General features: G+C 42.9%; 1 protein-coding gene across 4 annotated transcripts in view; it reads right to left on the reverse strand.

Moving 5' to 3' along the window:
• Positions 1-21,182, reverse strand: part of vwa8 (von Willebrand factor A domain containing 8) — a 367,132-nt gene that overhangs the window by 271,861 nt on the left and 74,089 nt on the right. For all 4 annotated transcript variants that reach the window (XM_087993166.1, XM_087993165.1, XM_087993168.1 and 1 more), the window contains exon 5: positions 5,870-6,037. In XM_087993166.1, the coding sequence (XP_087849292.1) occupies positions 5,870-6,037 (168 nt within the window). The remainder of the gene's footprint in view (positions 1-5,869; positions 6,038-21,182) is intronic.

The following is a 21,182-nucleotide window of genomic DNA, read 5'->3' on the forward strand; positions in this document are numbered from 1 at the left end:
TACAGACTATGGTAGAAACACAAACAAAAGAAATCACAATTTCGAATAACTTAACTATTTGAAAATCCAAACAATACAATCCCCACAACTTAAAGGGGCTGTTGCAATTTCCTGCAACATCCACATAAACACACCCCTTGGCAAAAAAGGTAAGTTCAAACACAGGAGAGAGAAATGGCTGAGCGAATCAGCCAGGGATCACTTGCTGAAGCATGGACCGTCTTTTCATTGTAGCTGCTTCGATCGGTCCCAGCTAAACAAACACTAGAAAAATCCCTGAACTGGGAGAGCTGGTCACTACCCTTTCATTGTATAAGTGTTTTTAAAAAAAACCTAAAAGCCTTTTCCCTGATTGTTGTCTTCGGCAATATCTGACAACCATAATCAAAATGGCCTTATCCCAGACATATCAGAACCTTTCACAACCCCTTTTCAAAAAAACCAAGGACAACATAATTTTATTAAAGGAGCAGCAGCATCACCACATTGATGAAGCAGCTGAGGATGGTTGAGCCTTGGACACTACGCCGAGAAACTCCAGCAGAGATGTCCAGAAACAAAGATGACTGACCTCCAACAACCCCAGCCTCCTATTTGCTAGGTTTGAGTCTAACCAGCGAAGAGTTTGCCTTCTGATATCCATTCACACATTTTGATAGGGATTCTTGAGGCCACAGTTGGTCAAATGCAGCCTTGATGTCAAGTGCTGTCACTCTCACCTGACCTGTGGAATTCAGCGCTTTTGTCCATGGTTCACCAATGCAGGAGCTGAGTGGCCCTGATGAAACCCACACTGGGCATCACTGAGCAGCTTACTGTCGAGCAGGTGCTGCATGATAGCACTGTGGATGACACCTTCCATCACTTTACTGATGATTTAGAGCAGACTGATGAGATGATAACTGAACGGGTTAGATTTGCATTGCCTTTTGCATACATTACCTAAGTGGGCAATTTTCCATATTGTCAAGCAGATGCCAGTGTCGTAACTGCAAACGAACAAGGGAGTAGCAATTTGAGGAGCACAAGTCTTCAGTATTATTGCCGGAATGCTGTCAGGGTCCATAATCTTAATAGTATCCAGTACATCCAAACTTTTCTTGATATCACATGGAGTGAATCCAAGTAGCTGAAAACTGGCATCTTTGATGGAGGGGACCAATGGTGGAGGTAGAGATGGATTATCCACTTGTTACGTCTATTTGAAGATTGCTATGAATGTTTCAGCCTTATCTTTTGCACTGACGTGTTGGGCTCTTCCAACACTGAGACAGGAATACTTGTGGAACTTCCTCCTCCAGTGAGTTAATTCATTTCCCACCACCATTCACAATAGGACTGCAGAGTTTAGATCTGATCCATTGACTTTGGAGTTGCTTAGCTCTATCGCCTGCTCCTTATGCTGTTTGGAATGCATATAGTCCTTTTTGGTAGCTTCACTAGGTTGACACCTTTTTTTTTTAGGAATGCCTGGTACTGCTCCTGGCTTGCATCCTGCACTCTCCATGGAACCAGAGTTGATCCCCTGGCTTGATGGCAATGGTTGAGTGGGGGATATGCTGGGCCATGTAGTTACAGTTTGTTCTGGTATAGAATTCTGTTGCTATTAGTGGCCCACAGCACCTCATGGATTGAGTTTTGAGCTGCTAGATCTATTCAAAGTCTGTCCTGTATAACACAGTGATAGTGCTATACAACATGATGGAGAGTACTCTCAATGTGAAGGCTGTACTTCATCTTCACAAAGACCATGCCATGGTCACTCTTACTGATACTGTCATGGACAGATGCATCTGCAACTGGCAGACTGGGAAAGGTGAGGTCAAGTGTGTTTTTCCCTCTTGTTAGTTCCCTCACACCTGTTTCAGACCCAGTGTAGCAGCCATGTCCTTTGGGACCTCACCAGCTTATCTATCGTGTTGCTGTTGAGCCAGTTTTGATGACGGACATTAAAATTCTCCGCCCAGAGTACATTTTGAACCTTTGTCACCCTCAGTGCTTCCTCCAAGTATTACACTATTAATTCATCAGCTGAGGGAGGATGGTACATGGTAATCAGCAGGAGGTTTCCTTGCCCACTTTTAACCTGAAGCCACAAGACTTCATGAGGTCTGGAGTCAATGTTGAGGACTCCCAGGGCAACTCCATTCTGACTTTCCACCTCTGCTCAGTCCGTCCTGCTAGAGGGATAGGACATATCTAGGAATATCTAGGAATAGTGATGGTGGTGCCCGGGCCATTATCTGGAAGGTATGATTCTGAATTTTTTTTTAATGTCAGATTATTACTGAAATCCTCTGGGAGATTGTTCTCCCAAATTTGGTACTCATCCCCAGATGTAAGTGAGATGGACTTTGCAGGGTCAACAGGGCTGTTTTTACCAGTGTTTTTTGCAGCATCTAGGTTGATACCAGATGGTCCATCTGGTTTTATTTCTTTATTGAGACTTTGTAGTGATTTATACAAACGAGTAGCTTGCTACACTATTGCAGAGGTCAGTTATGAGTCAACCACATTGCTGAGATTCTGGAATCACATGTAGGGCAGTCTAGGTGAGGATAGCAGATTTCTTCCCAAGGACTTTAATGAGCTGAATGGAGATTTTTTTTGACAACAAGCAACAATTTCATTGATGGATTAATAATTACAGATATTTTTTACAGAGTTCAAATTCCACCATCTGCCGGGATTTGAACCTGGGTCCCCTGCTGTGTTTCTGGGTGAACAGTCTAGCAACAACATCATCAGGCCATTACATCCTGCTGCCCTTCCCTTCGAGGTGCTAGAGGTTTGGAAGGTGTTGTCGAAGGACTTTTGGTGAGCTGGTGCAGTGTATCTTGGAGATGGTGCACACTGCGGCCACTGTGTGTTGGTGTTGAAAGCAGCGAATGTTGAACACAGTGGATATGGTGCCAATCAAATTGGATGCGCTGTCCTGGATGGTGTTGAGATTCTTAAATGTTTGGAGCTGCGCTCTTCCAATTAAGTGGACAGTATTCCATGACACTCCTTTTTTTGTGGCTTGCATATAGTGGACAGACATTGCAATTGACAGGAGCTGAGTTACTCTCAACAGAACTCTTAGCTTCTGACTAATATTTATCTCAAAGAAGCTGGAATGCAAAGTGGTGGAAGTTATATTACTATCCAGTGTCTGACTGGATTAACTCTATTCAGTTTGGAGCAGCACACCTCAGCGATATAAATGTTCAATTCTGAAGAAAGACTGCAAGTATGATGGAGGAGAAAGTGAGGTCTGCAGATGCTGGAGATCAAAGTTGAAACTTTATTGCTGGAACAGCACAGCAGGTCAGGCAGCATCCAGGGAACAGGAGATTCGACGTTTCGGGCACAGGCCCTTCTTCAGGAATGAGCAGAGAGTGTTCAGCAGGAGAAGATAAAAGGTAGGGAGGAGGGACTTGGAGGAGGGGCGTTGGAAATGTGATAGGTGGAAAGAGGTCAAGGTGAGGGTGATAGGTCGGAGTAGGATGGAGGCGGAGAGGTCAAGAAGAAGACTGCAGGTCAGGAAGGCGGTGCCGGGCTGGAGGGATTCGGCTGAGACAAGGTGGGGGGAGGGGGGATGAAGAAACTGGTGAAGTCCAAGTTCATCCCCTGCGGTTGGAGGGTTCCCAGTCGGAAGATAAGACGCTCCTCCTCCGACCGTCGCGTTGTTGTGGTTTGGCGGTGGATGAGTCCAATGACCTGCATATCCTCAGTGGAGTGGGAGGGGGAGTTGAAATGCTGTGCTATAGGGTGGTTGGGTTGGTTCGTCCGGGTGGCCCAGAGGTGCTCTCTGAATCGCTCCGCAAGTAGGCGGCCCGTCTCCCCAATATAGAGGAGGCCACACCGGCTGCAGCGGATGCAGTAGATGATGTGGGTGGAGGTGCAGGTGAATCTGTGGCGGATATGGAAGTTTCCTTTGGGGCCTTGGAGAGAAGTGAGGGGGGAGGTGTGGGCGCAAGTGTTGCACCTCCTGCGGTTGCAAGGGAAGGTGCCGGGAGTGGAGGTTGGGTCGGTGGGGGGTGTGGATCTGACAAGGGAGTCGCGGAGGGAGTGGTCTCTACGGAAAGCTGATAGGGGAGGGGAGGGAAATATATCCTTGGTGCTGGGGTCTGTTTGGAGGTGGCGGAAGTGACGGCGGATGATGCGCTGTACATGGAGATGCAAGTATGATGGAATTGATCTCAATGAAGTCTTTAAGGCAACTAAAGGAATTAACAAGAAAAAGGTACAGTAGACAGAAACTATTTCCTCTTACAGTGAAGTACAGAGCAAGGAGCTGAGACCTTAAAATTTGAGCCAAGCCATTCTGGACTTCTGCATTTCTTCCAAGGGGAGTGGAAATCTGGAGATTTCCCCCCTTTTAAGTGATTAAAAATAATAATTATAAGTGTAAGACTGGGGATCAACTGCAAATTTGATGCTTGAGACTGATAGAATTTTATCAGCCGAGGGAATTAGGGGAAGTAGAGTCAGGCAAGTGGTCATAATGAGATGCAGATAAGCCACAATCTGGGTGAACAGGTTTATTGCCATTTCTATATTCCCAACTCCAGTCGCATTCCAGTGTGGGAATGCTGGGAAGGAGTGAGAAAAATGGTAAACACTGTACAGGCTCACCAACAGGCAGGTGGGCAGCAAGCAGCATGTACGTTGCATACACATCTCATTTTTCGATTAAATAAAGAAGAATTGCAGTTTAATCCATTCGCTTCTCTGAGAAAGACCAGACCAAAGGTGCATATGAAGACTGGGGTTGCATTACTCGAGGCAAAGTAGATTAGAATAGGTGACATTGGTATGTGTAGGGCCACTGCACAGTCTAGCAATTCTTGATTACTTTTCAGTTCAGGGCTGGCACTGTTATTTGAAGAGCGAAATAACTTTCCAAAAGTTTATAAGATATATAAACAGAAGTAGAGCATTCAGCTCATCGAATTTCCTCTGCCATTCAATAAAATCAATGCCGATCTGAAAACCCCAACTCCATGTTCCTGCTTTATCTTCAGAATCCTGGATTCCCTTAATGATTAAAAATTTGCCCACTAAATAGACTTCAAAATCCACCCTCCATGGTGCTCTGTGGTAAAGAATTAGCCAGATTCTGTATTATCCTGCTGAGAGAAGAAATTCTCCTCCTTCTCTGACTTCAATGAATGACCACTTGGTTTAAGATTATTCCCCCTCATCCTCGATTTTCCCCATAGGGAAATAACCTCTCTACATCTATGCTGTCAAGTTCCCCTGAGAATTTTATATGGTTCAATAAGGTCGTCTCTCATTCTTCTGAATTTCATTCAGTACAGACACAGTCTACTCAATCTCTCCTCAGATGAAAACCCCTCCAAACCAGGTCACAGCCTCATGAACATTCTCTGGATTACCACAATGTCAGCATATCTTTCCTTAGATAGGGGGACCAAAACTGCTCAGAGTATTCCAGTTGTGGCCTGAATTTTGCTTTGTATAATTTTAGCAAGACTTCACTAGTTTTTATACTCCACCCCTTTCGGGGAAAAAAAGGTCAATTGCTTTCCCAAGTACTCGCTGAACTTGGATTGCAGTTTTTTTGTGACTCATGCACAAGGCTATCCAAATCCTCTGTGCTCCAGCCTCTTGCAGTCTTTCCCCCGTTGAACTAATATCACTATTCTCCACATTTGCTCTATTTTTCAAACAAAAGTGCATAACCTCACATTTTCCCACATTAAATTCCATCTGCCAAGTTTGTGCCCACTCGCTTTGCCAGCCGATATCCTTCTACACGCTCCTTCTGTCATTCACATCACTTGCCTTCCCACCTATTTTTGTATTACATTGGTGTTGGCAGCAATTAAGGCCTTAATATTATCCAATTATGTCCAATTACCTTGAGCAGTTTGTCATAGCGATCTGCAGACATGAGGAAACGCCCATCTTCCAGCTGCATCTCTCTGTTTTCTAGCAGGTTGTTTAAAACAGGTAGGACATTCCGTTCGGCCTTCTCCAGACCTTCCAGCACTAATATCCGGCCTTCAGTTGCAGCTCGAACAGCACACTTTCCAGAAACAAAGCAAAACAGAGGGTTCATGCAACAAAAAGTGACAAACAATCTTAATTCACCCCAACAAGATGGAAATACAACACAGACTTCGTATACAAAACAGACTCTCACTGGAGTATGATAACCTTTTGGAAAGAACTGGGTTTGGTTGTGAAACAAAATCAGAAATTGCTGAAAAACTCAGCAGGTCTGGCAGCATTTGTGGAGAGAAAGCAGTTCAAGCTTCGGTTCCAGTGACAATTCTTCAGATTTTATTTCTGATTTCCAGCATCCACAATTCTTTGGGTGAATTCTTGCTGAAAATCATTGTCATGGTTGGATAAGGTATGGCTGTGTAGTCAGGTATTGAGTCAATACTTACAAGAGAAAAGAGGAATAAAAATAATTGACCTTGGTGACTAAAGACATCCCAAACTGAACTTTACATGGAACGACACAATAAAGAGCTCAGTAAATCAAAATCAGAAGTCACACGACAACAGGGAACACTTCAGCGGTCAAGAACATTCAGCCTCCATTCTTTGGGTAAGTGTCCTTCAAGACATACCACAAGGCAAAATCACCAAGCAGAGACTGATAGCCAAGTTCCGTACCGATGAGTGTGCCTTAACCATGATTTTGGGTTCATTTTGAGCTATATGTAATCCCATCATACTGTTCCAGGTTTGGAAGATGTTCTCTACTGTCCTGTTTTGACACCATCACCTTGATAGCCATCTCTTTACCTTAATTAGTTTATACAGTTTTGGGTTACTTGCTACTTTGGTTAGACCCTCGTCGTGCGATTCTTATACCTATCATGCTATTCTAGCCAGTTGGTTTGTCTCTAGCACCACCTTAATTTTGAATTTTTGTAATTATCTCTCTGCCTTAATTAATCGGATCATAGGTCATCCCTTCACTTGCTATTCAGCTGCTGGCACTTTACTCACACCATTTGACACGATTGATCACCTGCAAAGCCTTGTTATTCAGCCTGTCGACACTCCACTCCACTCACACTATTTGTACTATTTTTTGACACACTTCATTTCCTGAAATTATCTTATAATTGTGTGTCCACCTATAAATTCTGTGCCTCTTGCTTCCCTCCACTTCACCCAATGAAGGAGCAGTGCTCAGAAAGTTTGTGATTCAAATAAACCTGTTGGACTACAACCTGGTGTTGTGAGACTTCTGGTTTTGCCCACCCCAATCCAACATCAGCACCTCAATAACACCAGTACATCAACTAAAATGTTTTCAGTAATACACAGGTTAAACTGCAGAAGGCCAAGTCCATGTCCACGTGAGCTACAACAGCAATTAAGAGAATATGCAATCATTACACATGGTGTGTGGCCACTAAAAACATTGGAAAGCTTGCTATAGTCAGCAACATGCCAGAGTATTTGTTCACACTTACTAATTTCAATAACTGCACACAAATTGAGAAGGGTTCATGACACAGTGGTAGTGTCCCCATCTCTGACCCAGAAGGTCCCGGTTCAAGTCCCAGCTGCTTCAGAAGCATATCAAACCATGTCTGAACAGGATAACTAAAAGTATCTACATAAATTGAAGTCACCAACCCAAATACACATTTTGGGTCTGGGTCACAGATTTACAGTGAATAATGATAAAAACATAAAGTCTGTTCGAAAAGCTTGAACCTTTCTTGTGTGAAACAAAATTGCAAAAGTAAGCAATAGATGAGGTCCGGGTTTTATTAAAATATCCCACTGAAATTTGATAATAACAGAACAGCATTTTTTAAATCTGAATTACTTCCTTGACATGAGGTTTTGGGCAAACATGGTGTCAGATGTAACGTCGTGCCTCATGTAGTATCGCAATGCCTGCTCATTCTGTTTCATGAGCGACTGGTTGCTGGCACCATCCTCTAAGTGCAGGAAATTCAAGGGCCTGTTAGGTACACTGTGGGAAAGGAAACCACTTCCTATAGCTGGAAGAGATTCTTGCAGTTAACAACATATAAATTATTTCACATTAGCAACTAGTTACAGGTACATTGATATGACAACAAAAACAAGTAAGATTCAACCAACAGTCCTCATGTCAGTTGTATCAGGTTTACTTTTGAACATAGAAGAATATAGCGCAGTACAGGCCCTTCGGCCCTCGATGTTGCGCCGATCCAAGCCCACCTAACCTACACTAGCCACTATCCTCCATATGCCTATCCAATGCCCGCTTAAATGCCCATAATGAGGGAGAGTCCACCACTGCTACTGGCAGGGCATTCCATGAACTCACGACTCGCTGAGTAAAGAACCTACCCCTAACATCTGTCCTATACCTACCCCCCCTTAATTTAAAGCTATGCCCCCTTGTAATAGCTGACTCCATACGTGGAAAAAGATGCTCACTGTCGACCCTATCTAAACCCCTAATCATCTTATACACCTCTATCAAGTCACCCCTAAACCTTCTTTTCTCCAATGAAAACAACCCCAAGTGCCTCAGCCTTTCCTCATACGATCTTTCTACCATACCAGGCAACATCCTAGTAAACCTCCTCTGCACCCGTTCCAGTGCCTCCACATCCTTCCTATAGTATGGCAACCAAAACTGCACACAATACTCCAGATGTGGCCGCACCAGAGTCTTATACAACTGCAACATGACCTCAGTACTCCGGAACTCAATTCCTCTACCAATAAAAGCCAGTACGCCATATGCCTTCTTCACCGCACTATTTACCTGGGTGGCAACTTTCAAAGATTTGTGTACATGGACACCAAGATCCCTCTGCTCATCCACACTACCAAGTATCCGACCGTTAGCCCAGTACCCCATCTTTTTATTACCCTTACCAAAGTGAATCACCTCACACTTAGCTACATTGAACTCCATGTGCCACCTTTCTGCCCAGTTCTGCAGCTTATCTATATCCCGCTGTAACCTGCCACATCCTTCCTCACTGTCTACAACTCCTCCGACTTTCGTATCATCCGCAAACTTACTCACCCAACCTTCTAACCCCTCCTCCAGGTCATTTATAAAAATGACAAACAACAATGGTCCCAAAACAGATCCTTGCGGAACACCGCTAGTGACGGCACTCCAAGATGAACCTTTACCATCAACTACTACCCTCTGTCTTCTTCCAGCCGGCCAATTCCTAATCCAAACCTCCAACTCACCCTCAATGCCATACCTCCGTATTTTTTGCAGTAGTCTACCATGGGGAACCTTATCAAACGCCTTACTAAAATCCATATACACCACATCTACTGCTTTCCCCTCGTCCACCTCCTTAGTCACCTTCTCAAAGAATTCAATAAGGTTTGTGAGGCACGACCTGCCCTTCACAAAACCATGCTGACTATCCTTGATCACATTATTCCTATCCAGATGTTCATAAATCCTATCCCTTACAATTCTCTCTAAGATTTTGCCCACAACAGAAGTTGAGTTTTGTTTTGCTATGAAACTGCAGGTTTTCTTGCTAAATCTTGCCAAACATGCAACATTAACTCCTTCCACATCCCTCACATCCGATCCTACACAAATTTACGATTCCCAAAACAACTCACTTTGAGACGGCACGGTGGCTCAGTGGTTAGCACTGTTGCCTCATGGTGCCAGGGACCCAGTTCCATTCATGCCTCGGGTGGAGTTTGTTTGTTTGTTTGTGGAGTTTGCACATTCTCCCCTTGTCTGCATGGGTTTCCTCCCGTAGTCCAAAGATGTGCAAGTCAGGTGGATTGGTCATGCTAAATTGCCCCATTACACCCAGGGATGTATAGGTTAAGTGTGTTAAGCCGTGGGAAAAATCGGGGATGGGCTCGGGTGGGATGCACTTCAGAAGGATCGGTGTGGTCCTGTTGGGCCAAGTGGTCTATTTCCACATCGTAGGGATTCAATTCGATGATGGATATCCTGCAAAGGATCAGCATTCATGTTGCTGATGTCATCTTTAAAAGTACTTTGTGCTCCGGACAACCACTTATAGACATTTGCCAGGTGTCAGACAGGGGGAGTGTGGGCAAGTGTCCGTATATGCTGCCAGAAAAGTAGCACACAGGGGAGATGTCCTTTTCCCCAAGCTGCCACCCGGTCAGTACAATCTCAGCTGTCTGGAGAGCTGCACGATAGAAAGATCAATGTCATTCTCCACTCCGTCAGTGTCAGTGCCACCATCTTCTACCTGCTAACTCACACTCACTGTGTTACTGGTGCCCATCTCCAATCAAGGCTCATAGTCTCACTATTATCTGCAACATCACCTTCACTCGCTGTTAACGATCCCAACATCACTGACCCTATGTGCTTTCTATGCTGCCTGCTCACTCACCCGGGACACAGCATACCTGCAAAAATAGTGACAGGTTGTCACCCATATTCACCTCCCATAATATCTGCCTCTCTCTTGTTCCATGATGAGTAGTCATCTGTCCAGTATTTGGCACCTCCCCACTTACATGGAGAGCATCCAGACTCTGACTGCCCTGAATGGTTAGCTGATAGCAATGCAGGAGCGTGGGAACAATCAGAAGCTGCTCTTGACTTACTGTGCCAGTAACCCCTGACCAAAGACTAGCTTCTTTGATCTGACTGAGGCCTGCCTACAACCATAACAAGCTCTCTGGCTTTGTGTGCTGGCGAAATGGCACGGCATTACAGTAATATTGACAGTCTGATAGCTCTGGTTGAGTAACAAAGCAAGGCTTAGAGTGAGCGAGCACTATGACTGCACACAAAGAGCTCAGAGATGCAGCTTGGTCAGGTCCCTGAGCCGGGTGTGACTCCCTGAGCCCATACGTGTCCTTGCTGCAACATTACAATGAGAATTGCTGGTGCAGATTGAAGTATGGCCTTTGGCCCGTCAACTCTGTACTGGTCAAAAACAATCATCTAACTATTTCTAAATCTATTTTTCAACAGTGGATCAGTGAGGTTTATGAGGGTTATTAGAGTCTCAGAGTCATAGAGATGTACAGCACGGAAACAGACCCTTGGGTCCAACCCGTCCATGCCGACCAGATATCCCAACCCAATCTAGTCCCACCTGCCAGCACCTGGCCCATATCCCTCCAAACCCTTCCTATTCATATACTCATCCAAATGCCTCTTAAATGTTGCAATTGTACCAGCCTCCACCACATCTTCTGGCAGCTCATTCCATACACGTACCACCCTCTGCGTGAAAAAGTTGCCCCTTAGGTCACTTTTATATTTTTCCCCTCTCACCCTAAACCTATGCCCTCTAGTTCTGGACTCCCCCCACCCCAAGGAAAAAACTTTGTCTATTTATCCTATCCATGCCCCTCATGATTTTGTAAATCTCTATAAGGTCCTCAGCCTCCGAAGCTCCAGGGAAAACAGCCCCAGCCTGTTCAGCCTCTCCCTGTAGGTCAGATCCTTCAACACTGGCAACATCCTTGTAAATCTTTTCTGAACCCTTTCAAGTTTCACAACATCTTTCCAATAGGAAGGAGACCAGAATTGCATACAATATTCCAACAGTGGCCTAACCAATGTCCTGTACAGCCACAACATGATCTCCCAACTCCTGTACTCAATACTCTGACCAATAAAGGAAAGCATACCAAACGCTTTCTTCACTATCCTATCTACCTGCGACTCCACTTTCAAGGAGCTATGAACCTGCACTCCAAGGTCTCTTTGTTCAGCAACACTCCCGAGGACCTTACCATTAAGTGTATAAGTCCTGCTAAGATTTGCTTTCCCAAAATGCAGCACCTCGCATTTATCTGAATTAAACTTCAACTGACACTTCTCAGCCCATTGGCTCATCTGATCCAGATCCTGTTGTAATCTGAGGTAACCCTCTTCGCTGTCCACTACACCTCCAATTTTGGTGTCATCTGCAAACTTACTAACTGTACCTCTTGTGCTCGCATCCAAATCATTTATGTAAATGACAAAAAGTAGAGGGCCCAGCACCGATCCTTGTGGCACTCCACTGGTCACAGGTCTCCAGTCTGAAAAACAACCCTCCACCACCACCCTCCGTCTTCTACCTTTGAGCCAGTTCTGTATCCAAATGGCTAGTTCTCCCTGTATTCCATGAGATCTAACCTTGCTAATCACTCTCCCATGGGGAACCTTGTCGAATGCCTTACTGAAGTCCATATAGCTCACATCTACTGCTCTGCCCTCATCAATCTTCTTTGTTACTTCTTCAAAAAACTCAATCAAGTTTGTGAGACATGATTTCCCATGCACAAAGCCATGTTGACTATCCCGAATCAGTCCTTGCCTTTCCAAATACATGTACATCCTGTCCCTCAGGATTCCCTCCAACAACTTGCCCACCACTGAGGTCAGGCTCACTAGTCTATAGTTCCCTGGCTTGTCCTTACCACCCTTCTTAAACAGTGGCACCACGTTTGCCAACCTCCAGTCTTCCGGCATCTCACCTGTGACTATCGATGAAAATAATATCTCAGCAAGAGGCCCAGCAATCACTTCTCTAGCTTCCCACAGAGTTCTCGGGTACACCTGATCAGGTCCTGGGGATTTATCCACCTTTAACCGTTTCAAGACATCCAGCACTTTCTCCTCTGTAATCTCACCATTTTGCAAGATGTCACCATCTATTTCCCTACAGTTTATATCTTCCATATCCTTTTCCACAGTAAATACTGATGCAAAATATTCATTTAGTATCTCCCCCCATTTTCTGTGGCTCCACACAAAGGCCGCCTTGCTGATCTTTGAGGGACCCTATTCTCTCCATAGTTACCCTTTTGTCCTTAATATATTTGTAAAACCCCTTTGGATTTTCCTTAATTCTATTTGCCAAAGCTATCTCTTGTCCCCGTTTTGCCCTCCTGATTTCCCTCTTAAGTATATTCCTACTTTCTTTATACTCTTCTAAGGATTCACTCGATCTATCCTATCTGTACCTGACATATGCTTCCTTCTTTTTCTTAACCAAACCCACCATTTCTTTAGTCATCCAGCATTCCCTATAGTTACCAGCCTTCCCTTTCACCCTGACAGGAATATACTTTCTCTGGATTCTTGTTATCTCAGAGTCTGCCACATACTGGATGCAAACGTTTGTGGACATGGGTTGCACATGATCCATGGCCATATGGAGGATGCGCTTAGTTAGAGTTGCACTATTTTCATCCCATTCCAGCACTAGGCCCATTATCTTGTATGTCTTGATATTGTTTCCCAGAGTCCAAAGTGGAGGTCCTTCAGAACAAGCAGTGAACTGATACGACCAGATATCCACTCTTAACTTCATGGTGAGGATGTTTGATGTTTTGATTGTTTGGCATGATTAAGGTGTGAAGCTGAATATTAATGAGGTGAGCGTGGTGTTAAAAACGTTTTTAACAAGCTATACTCTCTTAATTGGGAACTCACCACAGCCTAGCGAGAAACTTTCTTCTTTGTTAGACAAATGACTGTAAGACCCTAAGACAGTAGAACTGATTTAGATCATTCAGCCCGTCAAGTATACTCCACCATGTGATTATGCCTGATAAAAGACGCAGCTATCTGCTGCCAATGTTTAGGTAGGCCTCCCTGGACTTCTGATGCAATTCTGCTACAAAACTCAGTTGACCAGCCTGCTATTAGATTCCACCCTCAGTTACAGAAACTATGAAGAGGCCCTGACACTCTGACTCCTTCACTCCAAACTAGTTCTCTCCACAGATCCCTATAACATCATCAAGCTGGGCATTTCTCACCATCAAGCCTTTCAGATCCACCGAAAACAGTGGGCATCCTTGACCCCTGAGTTTAAGAGGCATGGATGCAATTGTGCACTTCCGCCATGTTTACCATGATGTTATTGCACATTCCAGTACAATACTAAAAGGGTGCTGCAGTGTCTGACGTGCAATCTTTTAGATAGGAAGTTAAATTGATGACTGTCTTCCCTCCCACGAAGATGGAAAAGCACTGGTTCTACAATGATCAATTGAGCTGTCAATGGCAAAGTAGTCAGTACTCATCTTCCAACCAACATTACCAAAATAACCATCCAGCCATGATCATATTGCTCTTTGTAGAGGTTTGCTGAGCAGGAAATCAATGTTGTATTTCCCACATTATAGTAGTGACTTGATTTCTTGCATTGTGTTTTGAGACATGGAAGTTACTGACGTTGAAATATACAAATCCAAACAAGTTCTATTTGAGGGATCCTATGAATTACAACTTCTACAAACTTCCAACATATTTTAAACTTATAGCTCCAAGTTCAGAGGAGTCCACAGTTTAAGAAACAAATACTTTGGACATGTTACCTTTGTTGCCTTTAAAAAGTGCATGGACTGCATCAATTCCACATTCATCTACAATTTCATTTGTATATCATGCTTCTGGTGTGACAGTTCAAGAACAAGCTTGAAGTAAGATAGCAGCTCAGAGCAGGAGAGATAGAAACCACACAAATCAAAAGTGAGGAAATAGCTTGTAATATGACAAACTGGAAACAATTTGGTCTTAAGGAGCTTGACCAGCCAGAATGATGAGTCTTGAGAAGTCACGAGTAAAGCAAACAGAAACAACCCAGGTCATTCAAACGCTTTCCAGAGAACGTTCTGCTTCCCTTCCCCTTTTACACGAACTTAGCACACAATAAAATGTCAAAATATATTAGAATTATTTTAGAAAAAGATACTTCACAATATCATTTATCATGTACATGGAGAATCAATTGCTGAAGAGCCAGGGTTGGACCTGATAGTTGCAGCAGGCTTTCTTTCTCAGACAGTAACATGATAATAACCTGCTAACTTTCATTTGAATTGTTAGTTGAGGGGTAAATATTAGCCAGAACTTCAGGTAGAAATGCCTGTTTATATTCAAATGCTGACATGAAGATCTTCTAAATCTACCTGAGGTGCAGAAAGGGTCTCAGATTAATTGTTCATCAGAAAAACAAATACTCAATGCAGCACCCTCTCAGTCTTGTACAAGAGTTTTTGCCTAGGTTTTGTGCTCAAGTTTCTGGATAGGGATTTGAACCTACAATCTTCTGACTGGGAGGTGCACAAGCTATCATACTCTGACACTCCATTCTGAAATGTTTAACATGTGAATTGCATAACAATCAAGCCGACATATTCACTGGCCAGACCACAACAAGAACAGCTAAAGATAAATATGTGTTTAGAAGGGTATTTGAGACTGATTCGGCATTCAAAGAGTTAAAGAACTCAAGCTTCACGTGGAACTACTGTCTTCTTAGAAGAATTACTTTTTTTGCTGCTATCGTAGGTCAGCTCATGGCTAGAAATGATATAAAACCTGGAAACTCCCGCATGGATTTTGACTGGCAGTACTTTGCTCAAGTGGGCAAACAGGGAGGTGAAATGGTCAAACAGGGAGGTGAAATGGATGCACACATAAAGGAATAAATGAGGAGGGTTTTGAAGAGACAGAAACAGATGTATGAACAAGAAGAAAAGAGAGGGAGAAAAGAATCACAGCTTCGACCCAAAGCACAAAGGAGTAATAACATTTTCAATTGTATTTAATGAAGAATTGCTTAAATATATTAATTCTTGCATCTCACAAAGACAGTCATAACTATCACTGATGAGGTGTTAGCACTGAATAATAGAAAAAAAAATCAAAATTAGCTACTCAGCATAACCTTTCAAACAGAATTCACTGTAAGGATATTTTTCTTCGTACTCGACCATAAAATTACACCATGCTATCCTTGAGCGTGTGAACATTTATTGAGATTATTCTTGAGCCCACTTATCCCATTCTGCCATAGAGATGCTTTCAAATGTAAATCCTTGAACACACTGATACTAAATGTCATGATGATGAAAATTCAGTTTCTGTAAATGTTATCTGGCTCTTTGTAAAGGACAATTTGTTTAATAAACTCTGTCTTTTACAACAGAAGTCCTTCTGTGATTTCTCTTTTCAATTTCAATCGTAGCTTTTAGTTCACCACAGGCAGTGAGTGGAGTTGAACTTGTGATTTAAACTCATTATCTTTCAGGTAGAAGCCTATCACTTTGAGGTTTATTTCACAAGAACCTCTGGAATACTAGCGAGGAATTTAACAAGACATAGAATGTACAGGATGATTCAAAAACATTCCCCACACCATTGCTTTAATTTTTTCACATGAATATGTGCATTAATTCTCCTTTCTCGACTTATTTTATGTCCTCATTATGCTCAAACCTACAGGCACTTCCTGACTGAAACACTTCAAAACCAGCCAGCTGTCGAATCTTCTCTTTGTATCTTCCTCTGTAAATTTGCTCTCCAGGTCGGTATCAATGTATTTTTTTCTATGCAAACTCTTTCTCCAGACAGGTACCTCTCAGACTACCAGCCTATATCTTTTGGTCTTTTGTCAGTTCTCCCTCAACTGTTCAATTTTTTTCCTGTTTTATAAGCCAAAACATCAGATCGTTTCACTGGTTTTAATACTGTCAAAATACCAAATTCAAACTTGTTTGGAGTTTGCTACCTTGGGGCATAATTTAAACTGATTGGACAAACTTGAATTTGTTTTTGTCTCATAGCAACCCAGCCAGTGCTAGCTGTTCTGACCAAGTGTTACATTGTTACCTTGTTCCAGACTCTCTATGCCTCTGTAAGTCCTCACTAACTTTCAACTCACTTAAAGGTACACTACCCCTTACACCTTCATAAACCTCCTCCCTTAAGAAAAAATGAACCATCATAATGAAAAGATGGTCTCATTTATTTTTCTAATCTTTAAGTATATTACCAGAACATACAGATAACTTGAATCTAAGTTCACCTTAACTTCTTCCATAAAAAACATTGGATAAATACAAATTTCATCTATACTACATCAGTTAAATCCACGATAATGCATCTGCGATCACATTCTTACAATCCGCAACATATACGATTTTAAAATTAGAAGTCTGTAACATAAGACTCCAATGAAATAGCCTCATATTCTTGTCCTTAAAGTGTTCTCAGAATGTAAGAAGATTGTGATCCGTGTCCACAATTGTCTCTGACACATTGTTAATGACATAACTATTAAAATGCTGTAAGGCCAGTACCAAATTCAATAGCTGTTTATCAATTGTGGAGTATTTCTTCTGCTGGATGTTGAGTTTCTTCAAAAAGTAACCAACTGACAGTTCAAACCCATCCTAATCTTCCTGTCGGAGTACATCTCAAACTCCTAAGTCGCTAGCATCGATGGTGACTTTAAAAGGTTTTGAAAAGTTTGGGGTAGCTCAAACTGGTTTGCTGGTTAACATGGCCTTCAAATAGTCAAATGCCTCCTGGCATTGTTCTGTCCTCCGAAACTTTGGGTGTTCTTTTTCAGCAAATCGGTTATTGGTGCCACTACACTGCTAAAGTTTGAAACAAACGTCCGATAGAATCTGCTAAGTCTTAAGAATCGAAGCACCTTTTTCTTTGAGGTTGGCCATGGAAATTCCTCGATGGCTTTTGTCTTTGCATTCCGTGGGGTCAGTCTTCCATGGCTAATGTTATGACCCAAGAACATCTCCTCTGCTTTCACAAATTCAGTTTTGTTTAAGTTTATCACCAGTTTTGCTCCTTGTATTCATTCAAAGAGCTCTGCTAACTATATCACGTGATCTTTCCAGTACTTACTAAAGATCAGTAAATCATCCAAATAGACTGCACAATTTGTTAACCCAGCCACAACTTTGTTCATGAGTCTTTGGAATCTGACGAGTGCGTTCTTCATTCCAAAGGGGATCACTTTAAATTGATATCGCATATATGGGGTTAGAGACACACAAATTTCTTTTACCGTCTCTGATAATGGTACCTGCCAGTAACCACATATTAAGCCAAACTTGGTGATGTAACTGGTTTGTCCGACTTTCTCAATACAGTCCTCCAATCTAGGAATTGGATATGAGTCCAATTTTGTAATGGGGTTGACCTTCTGACAATCCACGCAGAATTGTTGCGTCCCGTCTAGTTTGGGAACTAGGACGATCGGTGAATTCCCCTCTCTGTAGCTCGGTTCGATGATGTTCTTGTCGAGCATGGCCTCCATCTCCTTCTGGAGCTGCCTGGCCTTGGAAGGATTAAGCCGATAGGGGTGTTGTTTTATCGGAGCAGTATTCCCTACGTCTACTTCATGCACAATAGCATTAATCCTCCCCATCCAATTCTAACATATGTCCTTATACTGCAGTAACATAGCTTTCAATTGCGTTCTATGCTCCTGAGACCGATAGCTTACCAACCTATCCCACTACTCAAGAACTTCTTCATTTTTTTAATCGATTTTGAGACACATCAAAATCCACATCACCTGGATTTGATTCCTCACTCTGCAGAGCTGTAATAACCTGTTTCTCCAGTCCTTTCTCTCTAGTTTAATACGGTTTCAACATGTTCACATGACATACCTAATAACTTTTTTTTCTATCCAGCATTTTACTAGATAGTTCACCTGACTCAACTTTTTCTCAATTTGACAGGGACCACTAAATCTGGCTTTGGATACACCATTCCTTCAGGAAAACATCAGAGTCTCAAAACTTTTATCTGCCACCTGTTTCATTTTATGCTGTGCCTCTTCAGGTGCTGTTTAGTTAACTCATATTCAGTTTAATCTCGTCATCACTTCCAATACATAATCTAAGTGTGAGATCTCAGACTTTGGTCCTGTCAATTTTTCTTTAATTAAAGTTTGTGAGAAGATTTGTAGCTCAGGTGCTTGTTGTTGTGGTTGTATTCGCCGAGCTGGGAATTTGTGTTGCAGACGTTTCGTCCCCTGTCTCGGTGACGTCCTCAGTGCTTGGGAGTCTCCTGTGAAGCGCTTCTGTGATCTTTCCTCCGGCATTTATAGTGGTTTGAATCTGCCGCTTCCGGTTGTCAGTTCCAGCTGCAGTGGTCGGCATATTGGGTCCAGGTCGATGTGCTTATTGATCGAATCCGCGGATGAGTGCCATGCTTCTAGGAATTCCCTGGCTGTTCTCTGTTTGGCTTGTCCTATAATATTAGTGTTGTCCCAGTCGAATTCATGTTGCTTGTCATCTGCGTGTGTGGCTACTAAGGATAGCTGGTCGTGTCGTTTCGTGGCTAGTTGGTGTTCATGGATGCGGATCGTTAGCTGTCTTCCTGTTTGTCCTATGTAGTGTTTTGTGCAGTCCTTGCATGGGATTTTGTACACTACATTGGTTTTGCTCATGCTGGGTATTGGGTCCTTCGTTCTGGTGAGTTGCTGTCTGAGAGTGGCTGTTGGTTTGTGTGCTGTTATGAGTCTTAGTGGTCGCAGTAGTCTGGCTGTCAGTTCGGAAATGCTCTTGATGTATGGTAACGTGGCTAGTCCTTTGGGTTGTGGCATGTCCTCATTCCGTTGTCTTTCCCTTCGGCATCTGTTGATGAAATTGCGCGGGTATCCATTTTTGGCGAATACATTGTATAGGTGTTCTTCTTCCTCTTTTTGTAGTTCTTGTGTACTGCAGTGTGTTTTGGTCCTTTTGAATAGTATCTTGATGCAACTTCTTTTGTGTGTGTTGGGGTGGTTGCTTTTGTAGTTTAGGACTTCGTCTGTGATCTTTAATTAATTTCAAAGGGCCTCTCATTTCATACCCAAATATTAACTCGAAGGGAGTGAACTGAGTAGATTCGTTTGGGCATCTCTAGCAGCAAACAATATGAATGAGATATCTTTATCCCAATCATTTGGGTATTCCTGACAGTATGTTCTCAACATGGTCTTCAAAGTCTGAAGCCACCTTTCTGAAGCTCCCTGGGATTCAAGATGATATGCAATGGATTTAAAATGCTGTATACCTAAGCTATCGATAACCTCCTTAAACGGCCTGACAGTAAAATTTGATTTTTGGTCTGACTGAATCTCTCTGGGTAGCCCATACTATATTAAGAAAGCTACTAACTCCTCTACCACTTTTTTTTGCCTTGATACTCTGAAATGGAATTGCCTCCAGTAATCTGGTAGACGCATCCATTATGGTTAACAAGTACTGGTTTCCTACTTATGGTTCTCAGGAGGACACCGACACAATCAATTACAACCCATGTGAAAGGTTCTTCAAATGTGGGAATTGGCAACATAGGTGCTGGTTTTATTACCACCTGTGACTTACCTACCATTTAGCATGTATGACACGTAGGGCAAAAGTTAACCACGTCCTTGTGCATTCTAAGCCAATAAAAATGCTTTTGTCCATAGTCTGAGTCTTTCGAACCCACTGGTGACCTCCTACAGATATTTCACGTGCTACCTATAACACTTCCTGTCGGTATGCTACCAGCAACACAATCTGGTACACTGTGGTCCATTTCTCCTCTGCACTAACCTGCCGTGGTCTCCCTTTTCATCCTAAGATTCTAACTTTCAGATAATAACCCTCAGGAATATTCTCTGCCCCTTTTTCGAAGTACGGATCCACATATGTATCTTTTATGCTCATGTCTTGCTGTTGCAAGTTCCTTAGCCTTTCAGGACTAAACACTTCTGTCTGACCCTCTGTTGAGGTATTTCCTGCACCATAATGTCAAATAGGGTGTCCGTTAAGTGAACCTCAACTCCTTCATCTCTCTCTTTAGTTTTTCCTTCGTGCTGTGGTTTATGATAGTGGGATCTGGTTACAACACGGTCTGGGAAATACTTGTATATTTCTGTTTTAACTCCTCAGTTTCTTGGGTTTCTCCACAAAAAGGGATGTCACTCCCACCTTTGGTCCTGCCAAATCATTCCCAAAAACAAAGTGAATTCCTGCAACCGACACTCTGTCAATCACTTCCACTGTAACTTGCCCAATCTTGAGTTAGCACTCCAATCTGATCTTACATAGGGGAACACCAAATTTCTGCCTATCTATCCCACAAATTACCATACTTTCTGGTAAGAGATCAGAAAGAGTGCATAGTCGCTCAACTCTTACTATCGGCAACTGGTTAGATCCTGCATCTCTCAAAATTATAACTTCTTGCCCTTCTCTCCCTGTTCTTTCTGAATAAACTTTACTCACAGAGGCAAATTCTTTGTAGAGATCAGGTACTAACTCCACGCCCAGTCCCTGACTAAGCTGTGCACTCACCTGCAGCTTGTCAGTTCTTCTTGGGGTTTCCTTTACTATCTTCACTAATGCCACTGGCTTAGCTTCTTTTACCACATCTTTCCCACAGTGCCTTTCTTTAACAACCAGCACTGTGACTTTACATGTCC

This window comes from Chiloscyllium plagiosum, unplaced genomic scaffold (assembly GCF_037043375.1).
Source record: "Chiloscyllium plagiosum isolate Xiang-an unplaced genomic scaffold, Cpla_swu_hap1 HiC_scaffold_12, whole genome shotgun sequence".
Classification (NCBI taxonomy): domain Eukaryota; kingdom Metazoa; phylum Chordata; class Chondrichthyes; order Orectolobiformes; family Hemiscylliidae; genus Chiloscyllium; species Chiloscyllium plagiosum.